The sequence below is a fragment of the Littorina saxatilis genome, unplaced genomic scaffold (genome assembly GCF_037325665.1).
Source record: "Littorina saxatilis isolate snail1 unplaced genomic scaffold, US_GU_Lsax_2.0 scaffold_434, whole genome shotgun sequence".
Taxonomy (NCBI): Eukaryota; Metazoa; Mollusca; class Gastropoda; order Littorinimorpha; family Littorinidae; genus Littorina; species Littorina saxatilis.
Window position 1 is genome coordinate 38,962 of NW_027127008.1, and position 20,532 is coordinate 59,493.

Genomic DNA, 20,532 nt, shown 5'->3' on the forward strand with positions numbered 1-20,532 from the left:
TCACACTCAAAGAACCCAAGCCAAATCTGCTCTGGTTCCGAGCAGCTTTTTCCAACTGAGACCCTAATTGTTACGCATCTGCCGCGAAAAGATAGACCACAAACAAGCGGCACTGTACCATGCTTTCGTTTATGTTGCTAAACAGATTAAATGTGCATTGTAAATGTGCTTACAGCAAAGAAATGCATCTTTACTTACCACAAAAAATACTGGTACCACATTCATCGCACTTGTGTCTTCTTACCAAAACCAATCGATATGTTTGTTTACGATGTATTGGTAATTACTAACCGTTAACTATTTTTCAAAATTCTGAAATGACTTTTAAGAATCAAAGAAAGATTCGCTAAAACGGTTGACTTCAGAAAATAAGCAATATTTTTCTGAACCATGAAATAAAAATCGAAAACTCCGTTTGATCTTTTATTTTGGTAGATTGATGACAACAGCCGGAACTGAAAGTACCAGAACCAAAAATTAAGGGCATTAATCAGGTAAACTAAGAAGATTGTCGTTCCTGGCGCGCACTTCACATGTCCGTCAAACAGTGTCCGAGTGAGAGAAAAAAAATTTTTTTTTCGCAGTTCGACAGTATATGAGGCCCTTCTTCATATCAAAGTGTAAAGGTTGCTGAACGATGTTTTTCCTTTTTGCTTGTTTAGTTACACTTTAACAACCTCCACACATTTTTATAGAGATAGAGAGAGAGAGAGAGAGAGAGAGAGAGAGAGAGAGAGAGAGAGAGAGCGAGAGAGAGAGAGAGAGAGAGAGACGGACAGACAGACAGACAGACAGGCGGACAGACAGACAGACAGGCGGGCGGACAGGCGGACAGACAGACAGACAGACAGACAGACAGACAGACAGACGGGCAGACAGAGAGAGAGAGAGAGAGAGAGAGAGAGAGAGAGAGAGAGAGAGAGAGAAAGAGAGAGAGAGAGAGAGAGAGAGAGAGAGAAAGAGAGAGAGAGAGAGAATGAGCGAGAGAGAGAGAAAGAGAGAGAGTGAGAGAGAGAGAACGAGCGAGAGAGAGAGAGAAAGACGGACAGACAGACAGACAGGCGGACAGACAGACAGACAGACAGGCGGGCGGACAGGCGGACAGACAGACAGACAGACAGACAGACAGGCGGCCAGACAGGCGGGCAGACAGACAGGCGGACAGACAGACAGACAGACAGACAGAGGTATACTGACCGACACGAAGATCTTGCAGCATGTCTGCCACCAGCTCCCCGCACCGTGCACACCGCCATGTGTCGTCACCCCCATGTCCCTGTCTGTCACCGAGGTAGCTTTCACCACAGTGACCAACCGTCAGGACAGGTGGGCCGTCGCACGGTGCGGACACTGGCGGCCTGGTGTAGGCCGGGACCGTTCCATCCTTCATATCGCTAGCCTGCTCCACCTCTCTCACCACAGCAGGTGGACTTCTCAGGGGCTCCGTCAGGTAGCGGACGTGACGCTTCATGTCGGCAGGTACATCTAGCTTAACGCCTGCTGCCCACAGGGTGAACCTGACGTGTCGTTGTTTTAACGCCCGGTAGATCTCTGCGATGACGTCACTGTAACAGAACAGACAGGTGTGTCAGTGTTTATAAACAAAACAGACAGGTGTGTTATAATTATCACACACACCTATTGTTTTAACGCAGTGTAGATCTTCGTGATGACGTCACAGCAACAGAACGGACAGGTGTGTCAGTGCATGATTACACCTGAAATTACGAAACTGATTAAAACAAAACAAAAACGCCAGGCAAAAAGGAAGTCACAAAGATTGCTGTTCAGGATAAGAATCACAGTGAACCTGAAATACAATGACGCAATGATTAATAATGACGTAAACAGAATGACGTTATTTCGCTCCACTCTTCGTTACTGTAATGAACGTGAGTTCATATCGACAGGCTTCACTGTCTGTGGACCGGAAGGTCGCTTACGTCATTTACTTTACGTCATGTATTGATGACGTTTTTCTTTACGTCGGAGACAGGGTTTAGTTTGGATGAGACTATAAGCGTTTTCGATTGTTTTGACGTCATGTTATGATGTAAGTTCCGATAATCAATTTTCTTCCGGCAAAAGAAACGGTTCTTGCCCCAGCCGTATCAAGTCGGTATCCAAGAATAAGAAGAAGAAGAGGAAGAAGAATAAGAAGAAGAGGAAGAAGAATAAGAAGAAGAAGAGGAAGAAGAAGAAGAAGCAGAAGAAGAAGACGAAAGAGAAGAAAGAGAAGGAGATGAAGAAGAAGAAGGGCGACAGCATGCTGTATCGAAGGTATTGTGATTTTTGGCCGATGGCGGTTATCCATTGAGATTTGACAAGATGTGAATATAGTACGTTTGTGGCACTTGTACAGACACACGACAAGACGTTGACAATTATCAAAACCAAGGGTTGAACTATAATGAAAAGTACTTTCTTCAGGTGGGAGGGATGGAGAGAGGAGAGGCGGCTGGGGCCGGGATACACCGCCGACGGAGGATCGTCATTCGTCTAATACCATCTTCAACTTCACCGTCGTATTATCTTCACCGTTGTGTCCGTCTACCATCTTCAATTTCACCGTCTTAGCTCCGTCAGCTACTGTCTTCATGATTGACTAACTGTTCCAGAAATTCGTGAGATTGTCTGTGTCGTGTACAGTGCCACCTTTATGTGATCATCCTTGTTTAATTGGCATCAAACTTTGTTATTTTTATCTTCGTTGAATAAATGTAGTGTTAAAGTTAAAGTACATTTTATTGGGTTATATGCAAGATTGAACAAGTGAGAATCTGGAAGTAAAAGTGTTTTGTGTTGTATAATCAAATAGTGCGTTTGTTACAGTTACCTTGACCAAGTTTTTCCAATGGCAGACAAAGAAAGGGTGGTGCCTGATGAGACAGGTTGATGACATCACTGATCAGTACACACCGCCGTGACAGTTGCTGAATTGACATTCTACATCTAATAAACATGTCCCAGTCTATTATTCAAACTTGAAAATAAAGAGCCATTACTTCCACATAAATCTTCCGAATTTCTTGACCAAAAGCACACGAATTACCTCGTCATAGAAAAGGTGTGAATATAATAACATTTGTGAATTATCAGACTTCCTTCCAACAAACACGACCACACCGGCCAACACAAGAGTGACAGGAGGCAGTGTTAGATTCAGTGTACAGCGTCATTCTTACCACTCAGCCTCATCGGCCAGGATGTGCACGCGTCCGTGTGTCTGTGCGTGTTGACACAGCTCCTCCACCCAGGCCTGCACTTTCTTCTTGCCTCCCTCTGTCAAGTGATACTGTCCTTTCCTGTCTCTCTTCCCTACCCCCGCCATGTTGACGAGCTGCACGCTGCCGGCTCCCTGTCCGGCAGTCTCTCTCACCTGATGACGCACAAGGTAAGCAGCAGCAGCGCCATCATCACTCGTCTGAAGAACGAAGACTGTGGCGCAGCCCTTCCTCAGCAGAAACAAACCTTTTATTATCAAGACTATGCTTTTTGAAGTGCCCGTCGGGCCCCAGAGGATTCTCACGTCGACGTCGTAGTCGTCTGGCGGCTCCTCCAAGACTTGAAACTGCTGCGGGAACAAAGCAATACATGTCATTGGTCGACCATGCTCCATTCCAACAGCGTGAACAAGATGGCCCTGGGTCCACAGCTGTAGTCGTGGCTGTCTGCTGAGGAATAGCTCAATCGTTGTCAGTGGTATGGAGAATCTGTCAGCATACACATTTACACACATTATTAGGTATAATTATATCACACACACAGGCACAACACACACACATACACACACACACACACACACACACACACACACAAGCACACACACACACACACACACACACACACACACACACACACACACACACACACACACACACACATGCACCAACCCACACGCAACGTGTAAATGTAAGCGAAAGGTTATGCAAAAATACACATCTGAACATGTCATTTAAGGCATAAAAATTACAGTAGATGACTGGAGAGAGAGAGAGAGAGAGAGAGAGAGAGAGAGAGAGAGAGAGAGAGAGAGAGAGACAGAGACAGACAGACAGACAGACAGACAGACAGACAGACAGACAGACAGAGAGTCGGACAGAGAGAGAGATAGGGGTTGGGGGGGGGGGGTCTTGAGAAACAAAGAAAGAAAGATAGATGACGTTAGGCCAAGTAATAATAAACGTGCGTGCGTGCGCTTCACCGATATGATAGTTGATACAGCTATGCAACAGTACCTGGCAACCAACTGTGTGTAGGTAGCTGTATCCATGGCATGGTCCCTGCCCTCATTCCGTTCCAAGCTTGCCCTCCACCACGCGTCGAGCCTTGTCTGGTCAGCCATGTCGTCCTCACAAAGACATACGTGGCTGACATTCCGACCTGACTCGACGCTGAGGCCTTCCTGCAACTCCTGTAACTGAGGTCAACACACACGGACTGTAAACAATGCGGGAAATGGCTCAAGGGGTGGTTTAACACACGATGCACACACAGACAGTGTAACATTCGGCCTACCTGAGTTGGAAATCTCTTCATTCCTGCTTTAGTGTTTACCAGCCTAAAAGACAACTTTCTGGACAAAAGCAAACCATCTACGTTAAGTACAAGTGACGTCGTTTTCGCGACAAAAAAAATGACGTCTACTATTCCATGGCACTGTTCTTGGAGCTCCAGTGAAAAATAAAAAGCAAATGCTCATTTGACTCGCCTTCGTCTTGTCCCACAACAATGTAACCCGACACCCCCCCCCCCCCCCCACCTTTTAGGACCCCCCCTCCCCCATGGAAGACTCCCGCCACCACCCCTCCCACAAGAGTCCCTCCCTTCTTACACAACCACCCCCTTTATGCCCGACCTCCCCCAATAAGACCCTTTTTGTTTTTAAAGATTGTTTGTTCATAACCTCTGTCAGCTAACCCACATTTAAGACTTTACCCCAATAAAAAAAAAACTATATAAAATTCCTCTTTCACTTTCAGCTTCATAAATTAAATGTTCAAGAGAAACCTTGGCATCAGAATAATCGACAAAAACTTGATCAAAAGTGTGACCTGTAATATTCCAGATATGTTCAGTGGTGATCATCTTGTCCAGCAAACATGTCCATGCTATTACTGTGAACATTTACGAAACAAGCTACATTTTGGTCATGTCTGCTGATTAATAACACCTACAATTGTGGGAAATGTGGAGGCTTTGTTTCCAAAATATCTGAAACAAAACTCAACTTAAAAAGTTGAAGAGCATGACCCCGCTGTGACCCCAACATTTGACGAAGGTCAATCGAATCGGGGTCAAATCGGAAGATTATCACATACCAGAAGTCTGAACATGTTTAAAGGTCTAGCTTCAAAATCATCCCAGATAATCTTAACGTTAATTTTTTTTGATCGGACATACGGACGGACACTGCACACAGTGTGTGGACTCAGAGCATAGCGCTATGAACTAGCCCTTACTTTACGTTGGTGAACAAAGCTCTCTCTCTCTCTCTCTCTGTCTCTGTCTCTGTCTCTCTCTCTCTCTCTGTCTCTCTCTCTGTCTCTCTCTCTCTGTCTCTCTCTCTGTCTCTCTGTCTTTCTCTGTCTCTCTCTCTCTCTCTCTCTCTCTGTCTCTCTGTCTCTCTGTCTCTGTCTCTCTCTCTCTCTCTCTCTCTCTCTCTCTCTCTCTCTCTCTCTCTCTCTCTCTCTCTCTCTACTTCTCTCCTGCGTGCGTCTGTTTTTGCGTGTGTGAGCGAGTGTAGGTCAAGGGTTAACTTACATCGCTCATGTTTTCCAGCACCTCCTCCAGACAGCGTCTCGTTGTGTCGGGCAGGACAATGGCCTGGTGGAGGGCTGGCTGTGTGACCAGGTCACCCAGAACAGAGCGCCTCACAACATCTCTGGCTTGCTTCAGGTACGCAGCGGCCTTCTTTAGTTCTTCTTGAACTGCAAGGGGGTCGTCTTCTGTCTGAGGTATGATTGCCGCCATCATTATCCCACGCTCGCGATGTATGACGAGCAGGTCAACAAAGTCCTCATGCAGGTTTAACGGCTCTGCTTTGACGCTGTTCGTGTTCCTGGCGGCTGCACCAGTATAGATGCTTTGGGTATCAGCACCATATACACCAAGTTTAGCTTGAGTCAGAATTACCATAATTTCTTTTTCCCTCGCGGCTTTGTCCTTTATCTGATTCATGCAGTGGTGGACATTTTTCAGCACTCTGTCTATGTGGACAGTGTCCCTGACCTCTCTACTCTCATCTATGTCTATTTGTTGCTGTGTTTTCAGTACCTGGATTCTCTCACTTTCTCCGGTATATGCCATTCTCTCATGCACAGTGTCCATGTGAGCCGGGGGGATTATGTATGATTCGCTCTCAAGGTGAGGGAACCAGGCGTTGAGAAACTCTCTCTGAAATCCAAGACATGATGATGTACTGTCTGCTCACTTCTAGTATCATTCACAACCTACGTCAACTATGAAGACAGTGAAAATACAGACACCAAATAGGGACGTATGTCTGATTAGTGGTTCACACAATATTTGCCTACAACACAGCAGATACTTTTTTCTTTTAAAGTTGCTCTATGATGTAAATTCAAAATGAAAAACAAAAACAAGGAAAACAACAACAACAACAACAACAACAACAACAACAACAACAACAACAACAACAACAACAACACAAAAAGAGTAAAACTAATGATAATGCACCTTATTCATTTGAAACATAACTTCAAGTCTTAAATATGAGGTTTCGGTGGGTGGGTTTTTTTCTGAGATGAATTTACCTCATGGTCTGACAACCTTAACACTTGGTCCTCTGATTCCTGTGATCTTGCCATCAAGGGCGGGGCAGGATAGGCAGCCTGGTTCCCCGGTGACCCAGAGGTACTGCACGGCGGAGCACATTCCATAGTCGGTCCCTGTGTGATGTGCATGATAGAACCGTAACTTCTGTCATAGCACTGTTCATGTAATGATCATGATATTACTGTCAATTCTGTCATAGCACTGTTCATATATGTAATGATCATGATATTACCGTCATTTTTGTCATAACACTGTTCATATAATATTATGTACTATGCATGATATTACCGTCACTTCTGTCATAGCGTTGTTCATATGTGTGGTTTGCATGATATTACCGTCACTTCTGTCACAGCGCTGTTCATATGTGTGGTTTGCATGATATTACCGTCACTTCTGTCACAGCGCTGTTCATATGTGTGGTTTGCATGATATGACCGTCACTTCTGTCATAGCGCTGTTCATATGTGTGGTTTGCATGATATGACCGTCACTTCTGTCATAGCGATGTTCATAATTATGAGTTGTGTGCATGATATGACCGTCACTTCTGTCATAGCGTTGTTCATATGTGTGGTTTCCATGATATTACAGTCACTTCTGTCATAGCGATGTTCATATGTGTGGTGTGCATGATATTACAGTCACTTCTGTCATAGCGTTGTTTTAGATAGTGTGACTCACCTTATTGTCATGCAATAGTATGTGAACGTGTTTCCTCACATGGTACTCAGAAAAAATGTTCAAACATTATTTTATTTACCTGTGCGTGTGTTGGCCAAAACGCCCATGTACACCCATGTATCGACACTGACACGCACAATGCTTGTATACGACCCCCAACACATTGACAGATTAGATCGGCCGTGTAGGAGCTGAGGGGGAGGGGAGGGGGAGGGGAGGGAGACAGAGATAGACAGAGACAGAGAGATAGACAGAGACAGACAGAGATAGACAGACAGAGATAGACAGACATAGATAGACAGACAGAGATAGACAGAGAGAGACAGACATAGACTGACAGAGATAGACAGAGATAGACAGAGATAGACAGACATAGATATACAGACAGAGATAGACAGACAGAGATAGACAGACAGATAGACAGACAGAGATAGACAGACAGAGATAGACAGACAGAGATAGACAGACAGAGATAGACAGACAGAGATAGACAGACAGAGATAGACAGACAGAGATAGACAGACAGAGATAGACAGACAGAGATAGACAGACAGAGATAGACAGACAGAGATAGACAGACAGAGATAGACAGAGATAGACAGACAGAGATAGACAGACAGAGATAGATAGACAGAGATAGACAGACAGATATAGACAGACAGAGATAGACAGACAGAGATAGACAGACAGAGATAGACAGACAGATATAGACAGACAGAGATAGACAGACAGAGATAGACAGACAGAGATAGACAGACAGAGATAGACAGACAGAGATAGACATAGATAGACAGACAGAGATAGACAGACAGAGATAGACAGACAGATAGACAGACAGAGATAGACAGACAGATATAGACAGACAGAGATAGACAGACAGAGATAGACAGACAGAGATAGACAGACAGAGATAGACAGACAGAGATAGACAGACAGAGATAGACAGAGATAGACAGACAGAGATAGACAGACAGAGATAGACAGAGATAGACAGACAGAGATAGACAGACAGAGATAGACAGACAGAGATAGACAGAGATAGACAGACATAGATATACAGACAGAGATAGACAGAGATAGACAGACATATATAGACAGGCAGAGATAGACAGAGATAGACAGACATATATACAGGCAGAGATAGACAGACAGAGATAGACAGACAGAGATAGACAGACAGAGATAGACAGACAGAGATGGGTTGGTTGGCTGGTTATTGTTTGTGTATTTAATGTGACAACAACGTGTGGCAATCACGGTGAAAGTGTAGACGGTTCTAAAAACCGCATGTCTTGTAACACTTCTTGTCAAATCTTGTTCAAAGCCTTAATCTCCTGTAAACATGTAAACCTGTGAAAGTGTTCATTCTTATTCTTTCTTTCCCATTTGACAAAGTGCCTTTGGGGGCTTACTGATTTGTCTATTTAGTGTAAGGGAAGGAACTGTGTTTGTTCTTGACCAATGGAATGTCAGGATTACTTTCCCTTTGATTGTCAGGAAGTCAGGAATCAGTGTTTTAGAACTCTCAGGAATGTTGTGTCTTAGTCAATTTAGAAAGGAATTAGTGACAACAGATTATTCAAAGTATGTGAATGTTTTTTTTTAATGAGTTTTTAGGCTTAGCTGTTTTATTTTTAAAGTAGTCAGTTATAATTATTAACAGCACTTTTTGGTTTCATAAGTACTTGTTTATTGGCAACATAAGATAGTCATAGAATGTAAAGAACCACGTGGTCATCTTGAATAATGGAGAAGATTATTCATTGAAAGAAACTGAAGTAAACCGAAGATCTCTTTTCATTTTGTAATTTGTAGTGAATAAAATGTGGAACACCAAACATACTTTTCTGTTGCATTGTGTGAATCGTGAAAATAGTTAAACGTAAAAGGTTACCTCACCCATACCCTCGGACAAATTTGCTGACACATTTACTATAAGTCTTAGCAGGTTTACAAACAATTGGAGAGAGAGAAGTCTGAAGTCTGAATGTTTTAATGAGTAGGCCTTGGGCCCTTTTCATGGAGATGAGCACATGTCTACACTGTTCAGTGTCCCCTGTTGTCGTGAGAATGTACGTGATGTATGTCTACACTGTTCAGTGTCCCCTGTTGTCGTGAGAATGTACGTGCTGTATGTCTACACTGTTCAGTGTCCTCTGTTGTCGTGAGAATGTACGTGCTGTATGTCTACACTGTTCAGTGTCCTCTGTTGTCGTGAGAATGTACGTGCTGTATGTCTTCACTGTTTATTGTCCCCTGTTGTCGTGAGAATGTACGTGCTGTATGTCTACACTGTTCAGTGGCCTCTGTTGTTTTTTTGTTTCTTTTTTTTGTTTTTTGCCTCAGTTGCATGCAGTCCGCTTCAAGCTGAAAAATAAATGAAAAGAATGAAACCCTAAGTTTTTTTCTTTTTTTTTCTCTCTCTTTTATTTTTTTATTTTTTTATTTTTATTTTTTAAATGTTTTTTTCCTCTTCCTTTTCTCTTCTTTCTTTCTTTCTCTCTACAGCTGAGCGTCCTTCTTCATTGGCGTTTTATATATTTATCAATTGTATGTGGTTTTCTACAATGGACAAAATCTTGCATCTTTAATGTTGGTTATTGTCTTACATATGTCTGTGTTTGGGTTGACTTAGGTGTTGTTTGTGGCGGTGTCATGATGGAGTTAACATAGTAACAATCACAATAAGTAAGAGGAAAAGCAAATTGTAAGCGTGCTAAAGTTTTCTTAGTAACAGTTCTCTTTTCATACAAGTGGTGTTTAGTGTAACAATGTAAGTTCCGCCTTTACCCCGGTACCGTTCTCCTTTTAGCGAAACGAAAGAAAGAGGGGGCGGTGAGGGAAGCCAGAAAAGAAGTATATATGATACACTATTCTACGTTTCGTATTTGTTTCTCTTTGTCAAACATTATTATAATGTCAGTGGGAGTTCCGTATCTATATTTGCTTATGCACATCTTTCCTATCAAAATCAAGTGATTTATATATTTGCATTTTATTGAGTCAGCACCATTAATATAACCACACAAAATATGTTCTACTCCAAAGACTATTCTTATTTTATATTTCTCATAAATAATATGTTCAACGTATCTCCATAGCACTTTTATTTTCTTACAATTAACAAAAAAATGTTCAACGTAATCTATTTCGGTTGGACAGAAGGGGCATCTCACACTATCTCGTATTCCAATTTTATACAGAAGAACATTTGTTGGATAAATCGTGTGTAATATTTTCCAGTGCAGCTCTCTTAATCTGGATTCTTGGGTTACATTTTTGGCCAGGTTCCAATGTGACTGGTCGACATTAATGCCAAACATATCACGCCAGAAGTTGATAGATCTCGGGGTAGTGTACTTTTCTTCAACAATATATTCACGGAATTGCCTGGCACTTTTAATACTCGTTTTATTGAAAAGAAGATTGTTTTGTCTATTCAATACAGGTTGGTTAGGATCATAATTGCTTTTCTTAATATATTCAGATACTGCTGATCGAACTACAATATATTCCAAGTAGAGGCCAGGTGAAGCGTAAACACTTGCTTGGATAGCGGGATAGGACTTGATACCGTGATTACCTAACATGTCTCCTACATACGTAATGCCTGACCGGGCCCAGTTCTCATAATACAGAACGTTATTTTGATAACTTATACTTGGATTGTTCCATAAGCAGTTGTCTTGCACGCAATCGTTCTGAGAAATTGTATTATGTTCTAACCATGTTCGAGCAACAGCTGTCCAAAATATCGATTTTATTCTTCCAATTCCCTTAAACTTAGACGGTCGAATAGCTGTAGTAAAGCAGGCAAAGCCACAACCGAACCCTTCAAAATATTTGTTTGGGATCCATGTCCATTTGCATGAAAGGTTGCCAGATGAGAGTTTGCTTAACCATTGACATAAGAAGGAGTTTTGCATTGTTTTGACGTCTATCATATCAATACCACCCTTTTCGGTACTGCTATTTAAAACAACTCTTTTTACTTTTTCAAATGCTTTTTTATTACAGTCTTTTTTCCTCCACAGAAAACGATATAATATTGTGTTTATTTCCTGCAGCACTTTGTCAGGGATACAAATAGATTGCATTAAATAAACTAACTGCGAGAGCAGAAAAGTTTTGATAATGCAAATTTTTCCAGGAATGCCCAGGTTCCTTTTTTCCCAAGTGAAGATGCTTTGCTTAATTTTATCAATTTTACTTGACCAGTTTAGTTCAATTTCGGATGCGCTTTTCTCGCTGTTAAAGTTTACTCCTAGTATTTTAATCTGCCGAACACATTTTACCTCAAAATTAAAATTGATATTTTTACTTGATCCAATTCCCATTGCTTCAGACTTTAGCTTATTCAAGCACAAGCCTGACACCTCCGAAAATACGTCTATAATCTGTAGAACCATTGTAACGTCATCCGCGTCTCTCAAAAACAAAGTGATATCATCGGCGTATAATAGAATTTTTAAAATATTTCTACAAGTTACATTAAGGCCTTTTACTTCGTTGCTCTGCCTAAATCGTATAGCCAGAAATTCCAGACCAATAATAAATGCCATCGGTGAGAACGGACATCCTTGTCTAATGCCACATTTTACATCAAAGTTTTCCGACAGCCACCCATTGTACACAATACAACTTCTGGTTTCATTAAACAACACATTTACCCATTGTATAAAATCTTTTCCAAAGCCAAATTTACGAAATGCACAAATCATATATTTTTTGGATATACTGTCGAATGCCTTTTGAACATCCAAGGCTAATAAAATCCCAAGTTTCCTATTAATTCTGCAATATTCAATCACATCGTCTATTGTTCTTATAGTGGATGAGACATGCCTTCCTTTCATATAACCGACCTGGTCCTCATTGACCACTTTATTTATTACTTTGCACAGTCGATTTGCAAGAGACTTGGCTAAAATTTTGTAATCAGTGTTTGTCAGTGAGATGGGTCGCCAGTGTGTAAGTTTGTTTTTTGGCAGATCTTTTCCTTTATGCAATAAGGTTAATACTGCTGCCCTTTGGGTGTAGGACAAAGAACCATGATCAAAAGAGTAATTAAAGGATTGCACAATTACATCCTTCAGTTTACACCAAAATATTTTAACAAATTCAGTAGTCAGACCGTCCAGACCGGGCGAAGACCCGTTTTTCATCATTCTAAGAGCATTGGAGGCTTCTTCAATGGTAATTATACCTTCACATTGTTGCATTTCGTCTTCACTTAATTTTGGAAGTTCGCACTCGCCAAGGAAGTTGTCAACACTGTTAGATACAACCGAATCAGGTATGTTTATTTCACGGCTATAGAGGTTTGCATAGTATTCTTTTTGTGTTTTTAAAATTTCAAATTGGTCATGTATCTTGTCTCCATTCTCCAATTCAATATTCGGAAATAGTTTTGCATTTGCCCGTACTTTTTCTAGATTGAGGAAAAACTTGGTGTTCTTTTCCCCCTCCTCAATCCATTTAATTCGAAATCTCGTTTGTGCGCTCTTCAATCGCTCTTGTTCATAAATGTCAAGGTGAATTTTAAGTTCTTCGCGTTTTCTTAGTAAAGTGACGTTATCAGGTTCCCTAGCAAGATCGGATTCACAAGATTCAAGTTTGTTGTACGTGTCAATCTGCTTATTTTTATTGAAAACTGCACGTTGCTTACTGAATCGGATCGTTTCCTCGTTTATTTTTATTTTTAATAATTCCCATTTTTGTTCAGGGTTCTCCTGCTTATTTTCATCAAGGTAAGTGTCAATTACACTATTAATTTTGTGCACATATTGCTTATCTTTCAAGAGTAGATTATTACATTTGTAATAACCCGGTCCTTTCTTGCCGTTAGAGAGTTTTAGTGTAATACGTACACCTCTGTGGTCGGATGTTGGGACAGACATTAAATTAGTCTCGATCACTGTGTCCATTCCCTCTTCCGTTGTAAAAATATAGTCCAACCGTCTGGCTATAAACTTGTTAATATTTATTTTGGACCATGTATATTCCCTAGTCTCGGGATTAAAAATACGCCAGACGTCATTTAGACCACACTGTTCGACAAAAGAGTTGAAAAGTTTGACATGTGCGGCAGGGTGTTTTTCTCCACTAATGATATCAAGGTTATTATCTCTATACACTGTTAAAATCACCGCAAACTATTTTAATCATCGAATTACTTTTGTTGATCTCTTCAGTAAGAACAGCAAATAATATTTTCATTTCTCTGAAAGTGCTTGGAGCATACACATTAAAAATAGTTGTTTCTTTTCCATTAATAGACAGGTTTATGGATACAATTCGTTCATGCTGACACTCGATGGACCAATCGAAGGAAAACTGCTTTCTTACAAGAATAAGTTGACCCTTCGAGTGTTTTGTTCCTTCAGTCGAGATTAATTCACCTCCCCATTCTTTTTTCCACGTTGCTACGTCTGCCTGTGTAATATAAGACTCCTGAATACAAATTACGTCATATCTTCCTTCTCTCAGTCGACTAAATAGTTTTTTCCTTTTAGTAACATTTCTCAATCCTCGAACATTTAAGGACAATATTTGTAAATTTTCCATACTAAAATATTAATATGTTTTAGTAGTAGTTCCAACTCGCATCCAAATCGCAATGGCCAGAAATCACAGTCCATTAAACATGCAGTAGTCGTAAGGGGGAAGAAATCTTCTCAATAAGGGACATAATCATCCCTTCTCGGCTTCTTTGGCGTTTTGTTCTTTGTTGACATTATCGACGTTGGCTGGTGATTTGTTAACATCAGCGCACTTCTGCTGTTTCTGAGGCTGAGAGTCCTCTGTTGTCGTGAGAATGTACGTGCTGTATGTCTACACTGTTCAGTGTCCCCTGTTGTCGTGAGAATGTACGTTTTGTATGTCTACACTGTTCAGTGTCCTCTATTGTCGTGAGAATGTACGTGCTGTATGTCTACACTGTTCAGTGTCCCCTATTGTCGTGAGAATGTACGTACTGTATGTCTACACTATTCAGTGTCCTTTGGTGTCGTGAGAATGTACGTGCTGTATGTCTACACTGTTTAGTGTCCCCTGTTGTCGTGAGAGTGTACGTGCTGTATGTCTACACTGTTCAGTGTCCCCTGTTGTCGTGATAATGTACGTGCTGTATGTCTACACTGTAGTTCAGTGTCCTCTGTTGTCGTGAGAATGTACGTGCTGTATGTCTACACTGTTCAGTGTCCCCTGTTGTCGTGATAATGTACGTGCTGTATGTCTACACTGTTCAGTGTCCCCTGTTGTCGTGAGAATGTACGTGCTGTATGTCTACACTGTTCAGTGTCCCCTGTTGTCGTGAGAATGTACGTGCTGTATGTCTACACTGTTCAGTGTCCTCTGTTGTCGTGAGAATGTACGTGCTGTATGTCTACACTGTTCAGTGTCCCCTGTTGTCGTGAGAATGTACGTGCTGTATGTCTACACTGTTCAGTGTCCCCTGTTGTCGTGAGAATGTACGTGCTGTATGTCTACACTGTTCAGTGTCCCCTGTTGTCGTGAGAATGTACGTGCTGTATGTCTACACTGTTCAGTGTCCCCTGTTGTCGTGAGAATGTACGTGCTGTATGTCTACACTGTTCAGTGTCCTCTGTTGTCGTGAGAATGTACGTGCTGTATGTCTAGACTGTTCAGTGTCCCCTGTTGTCGTGAGAATGTACGTGCTGTATGTCAACACTGTTCAGTGTACTCACACACAAAAACAGACAGGCCTCATAATCATGTCTACAACTGAGAGACCATGAATCAAAACGTATTATGCTCACACAAGCAGTTTTAGTTTTGTTGAACAGAGAGGTACAAAGAAACGGGTGCCTAGTTGTGGTAAGAACTGCCATGGAGCCTTATTGAAATGAGCTGTACGACATTATGCAATAATAACACTGGAATAGATACACTAAAACTAATCAGCGCGGACTATGTAAACTACAACACATACGTTCAAATTTCATTGCATTCAGTATCATTTGAATTTGTGTGTTGGTCTTCGTGGAGCATAATGATCGCCTTTTGTTGCATTATTATCAACCGCGGCGTTCGGCCTTAGTCGATACAGATGAAACAAAAGACATTGTCATCATTTTCACGAGTTTTCATTCACAAGCACCTGGGAAATAAATCTCATGTTCCCCAGGCAATAAATCCCCGATTACCATAGTTGCAGGAAGCAGGTTATACATGGATAATCAAAAGCAAACCCAATAGAAACGCTCGGGGATTCTTCGGCTCTTTTCATTGGTGTTTCCCCAGACCTAAACAGACGACACGACACTGCTTTGCAAAGTTCCAAAAACGAACTGGCGAACTGGCAAAAGTAAACAAAAACCAAAACTACTTCATGAAAGGTCATACATTCATCAAAAACAAATGAAACCTAGCGATATGTTTTGTCTTCTTACGGAGTCATGGAGTGCGTGCATCTGTGTTTCGATACACAGACGTTCGGAGAAACACGAACGTTGAATCGATAAACGAAGCACACATAAGAAACAATAATAAAAGCAAAAAAAAATAGCAACAAGATATGCACACATCTAACAAAGCCGAGCAAGCAGAATGACAGGTCTAATGAAAAACAAAGAGGTACTGAGTCGGAAACAAGATCGCGATTCTTTTCTTCGCTGCACGACGCAAATCTTCTGTGACCTTTGACCAAACGTAGCTTCCACATTCGATCACTCAGCTTAATATTTGCAATAGAAAGCCGATGAACCTACAGAACTGTGCATCCTCAAACCTGACATATTCATCCCAACATTTAATGAACTCAAAAACACAGAAAGTTGCTTTCACACGCCAGCTTTGATTGCCATTGGTTATCAAACCGGGACTTGTGTGGTTATCACAGGGTTCGTACAGGTCATGGAAAACCTGGAAAGTCATGGAATTTAATTTTTAATTTTCCAGGCCTGGAAAGTCATGGAATTTCAATTTAAGCCATGGAAAGTCATAGAATTTAACAAAAATAAGAAAGAAAAAAAAATTGACCTTTAGCACGCCAGCGGCGATTTTCGTCGCCCAGCCATTCCTCCCCCCCCCCCTTTGCCAGCCAGCGGCGATTTGCGTCGCCAGCACAAGGCTTGGTCGTATGACCAACTTCTCGTTCGTATTTGCATACGAGAATAACGGTATTTTTAACGGCACTTGAGCCAAAGCGAGGCTCACTTCCTTCCGTTATCTCGTCGTGTCGTCTGCGCTGCATTTGAGTCGGTTTCGTCGAAGTTTTCTGCTTTTGTTTTTGCATCGATAAAGTACTTTAGCGCTTCGACAAGCAAGATGGAGGATGATGAGTTTCAAACTTTCTTTCGAGTTGTTTCTTGACAACAAAAAGTATGCGGAATTGGAACGAATTACCGAGGAAGATCTTCGCAATGAACTGTGTATCGCGGTGAAAAAAATGACAGTTCGTCAAGTTACAGTGACGGTTACAAAACGGAATTTACGAAAGTGCAGATGGATACAAACAGTGGCTGGTCCAGTTTACTGAAATGACAGGACCAGCAAACATTACCGATAATCTGACTGCGTAGCAAATGCTTGACTAGCTTGTCGAAGAGACACTGCGTAGACACTGACTCAAATTCAGTGCAAAGCAAGCCAGTGTCAAAACTGGCAGTGACAAGACGTAAAAAGTTTGCGTGTTCGGATCGAATGGCGACCTGTGGATCTAGTCATGGAAAATGTTATTGAGGCTCATGGAAAGTCATGGAAAAGTCGGATTGATGGTAATTCGTATAAGCATCCCGTGACAGCCTGTCAAACAAGGTCACCCCTAAAATCGACCTGACAAAAACCATAGCCCCGTATTTTAAAATTTGCAAAAAATCAAACACTGGGCGAAAAGTGGCGTTTTGTATCTTACAAAACTACTCAAAATCCCAACAAAACTTCAAGTTTCAATGGGTTTATCACATTTTGGTGTTCACGACAACGCCAGATTTTGATTGGATTTTGTTGAAGTTATCGCTGCGAAATTGCCTGGAATTTCAGCGCGTTTTGCGACGGTCAAAACATCATGTTAAACCATGTTACAGCATGTCTGTAACATGCAAAAATGTCAAGTTTTGATGACATTAAAGCTTTGGTTTAACGCCAAGTAACATCATGTTATCGTAGACTTAACTTGCAAAACTGCTTGTTTTGGTGGTGTTACAGCTTGCTTGTAATGTGATTAACATCATGTTGTCGTGGACTTAACTTGCAAAACTGCTTGTTTTGGTGGTGTTACAGCTTGCTTGTAATGTGATTAACATCATGTTATTGCTGGTTTAACATGCAAAACCCCATGTTATGTTGGTGTTAAAGATTGCTCAAATGCCTATTAACTCCATGTTATGTTGGTGTTAAAGCTTGCTCAAATGCCTATTAACACCATGTTAGTTGGTGTTAGGCTTGATTATTAATGTAAAAAAAACACCATGTTATGACGTTCACATAATTGTTTTCACCTGGATGGAATTTTGTGGAAAAGAAAGCATGTTGTTTGGGAATTGTGTGCGGGTTTCATGCTTGGATATTGCACTTTGCTGACTTGTCACAGGTCAATTTACATTTAACAATATTAGTTTTCAAATGCATCATCCTTCACACATTATGTAAACATCTTTAACATTAACACTTTGGTTGTAAAATTATTGCACTTTATTCAAACAGGACAAAAACAAAAATGCTGATTCACAATGTACAATAGCTAAGGACTATTTTGAGTGGAGACAGTGTTCATCCACACTATAATTGGATAAGCTAAAATAAATTATTTAAATCGGCGAAGCCCATGTGAGTGTGTGTTGGGAGGGGAGGGGAGGGGGGGGGGGGGGGCAAATGCCCTGTGAAAACATTGGCCATATATATATATGTGAATTACTTCCCTTGGGTATGAACATTTATGAATGATAAAATAGGTGAAAGAAGGCCACACAAAATGAAAATCAGTAAATAACTAAATCACTTCCCTTGTGAGTAAGAACAGTCATACCATGTTCCAACTTTTTGCTAAAAATTCGCCCACAATGTGACCTTCAAAGTTGAAAAGGGGTAACTGAACTTCATGTTTGGATGTCATGGAGTCCAACATGTCAGTACATTTTGAAAGCCCTAGATTCATAAACATCTGAAAACTGCTCAACGTCTTTGCATCACGGCACATTAATAAAAGTAAGAGTTAGTAAGACTGGCCCAACTGCTATGGTGAAGCAGTAATCACTCGTTGATGAATTATTTTCTTTCTTTATTTGTTGTTTAACGTCGTTTTCAACCATTCAAGGTTATATCGCGACGGGAAAAGGGGGGAGATGGGATAGAGCCACTTGTTAATTGTTTCTTGTTCACAAAAGCACTAATAAAAAAAACTGCTCCAGGGGCTTGCAACATAGTACAATATATGACCTTACTGGGAGAATGCAAGTTTCCAGTACAAAGGACTTAACATTTCTTACATACTGCTTGACTAAAATCTTTACAAACATTGACTATATTCTATACAAGAAACACTTAACAAGGGTAAAAGGAGGAACAGAATCCGTTAGTCGCCTCTTACGACATGCTGGGTAGCATCGGGTAAATTCTTTCTTGTTCCAACCAATATGGGACTCCCCCTAACCCGCGGGGGGTCTCGTTGATGAAGAATTATTTGAATTCTGAATTTTGAACAAACAAATCCAGTGTCCTACCAAACCCCCTTTACAGGCCTCCAAGAATAAAAAAATAAAAAAGCTGGTCTTAAAAAGGAGGAAATTTGCTTAATATGTAGGTAAATGCACAACAGGTTGTGAACAGAAAATCCAAAAACGTAAGGTCTTAAAAGCGGGGAAGTTTGAAAAGGGGGGGAAATAAAATGTGGCGATCATAACAACCGGCATGGGTGGCCGAGTGGTAACGCACTTGCGCTCGGAATCGAGAGGTTGCGTGTTCGACCCTGGGTCAGGCCGCTATTTTCTCCCCCCTTTCCTAACCTAGGTGGTGGGTTCAAGTGCTAGTCTTTCGGATGAGACGAAAAACCGAGGTCCCTTCGTGTACACTACATTGGGGGTGCACGTTAAAGATCCCACGATTGACAAAACGGTCTTTCCTGGCAAAATTGTATAGGCATAGCTAAAAATGTCCACCAAATACCCGTGTGACTTGGAATAATAGGCCGTGAAAAGTAGGATATGCGCCGAAATGGCTGCGATCTGCTGGCCGATGTGAATGCGTGATGTATTGTGTAAAAAAATTCCATCTCACACGACATAAATAAATCCCTGCGCCTTGAATATGTGCGCGATATAAATTGCATAAAAAAAATCAAATAAAAAAAATCCCTGCGCTTACAACTGTACCCACGGAATACGCGTGATATAACTATAAGCCTCATATTGATTGATTGATTGATAATTTATCTAACAAAGTTCATTCTGAAATCTTCTTCAGTGTTTGATTATGGAGAGACTAAATCCTCAGTTCAGATGTGGTCTTAACTCCTTGTCTCCCAGGTACGGATATATCCGTACCCACTCATATGGCTCTATCTGACCAGGTATGGATATATATCCGTACACACAGTCACTATGTACATTGCATCTGTTCTCATTCGGCACATATCCGCATCTTGCTTAGACGGTTAGCTTCAGTCGCTTCCTGTAACGTTGATCTAACGCCAGCATTCTAGCCTGTTGATACACAGTTTCTACAATTCTGAGTGACCTGCTGCAGCACAGCTGGTCTCGGCTTAAAAAATCTTGGTCAACATAAATGGGGTACAAAGTGTTATAAAATAAAGCGTCCTTCCAAAGTCGATGACAGGTCCCCAGAGTATTCACAAAATTATATGGTACTGGAAGCCTTGCATGGCGACGAAAAAGATGTCCACGCCTACATGAAGAAGTATCCTTCACGGCTTCAGCGGAAACAGTCGGCTGGAGATGAGGACTAATGGTGAACCTATGTAAAAAATATAGACAAGAACAAAAATATGTCAATGGGAAAACAAAGAAACAAGTAGAGAAGGACCTCCCCACCTTTACACAGTGAAAATGAAAAACACATGTGAATGTACTT

At 41.3% G+C, this 20,532-nt stretch overlaps 1 protein-coding gene across 3 annotated transcripts in view; it reads right to left on the bottom strand.

The window, feature by feature from the left end:
* Positions 1–6,925, bottom strand: part of LOC138955470 (uncharacterized) — a 45,886-nt gene extending 38,961 nt beyond the window's left edge. For 2 of the 3 annotated variants that reach the window (XM_070327073.1, XM_070327072.1), the window contains exon 1: positions 6,777–6,917. In XM_070327073.1, the coding sequence (XP_070183174.1) occupies positions 6,777–6,902 (126 nt within the window). In that variant the 5' untranslated portion in view covers positions 6,903–6,917. Of the gene's footprint in view, positions 1–1,197; positions 1,566–3,185; positions 3,714–4,238; positions 4,421–5,763; positions 6,397–6,776 lie in introns of all 3 variants that reach the window. The other variant, XM_070327075.1, reaches the window with a different exon arrangement.
* Positions 6,926–20,532: the final 13,607 nt, after the last annotated feature.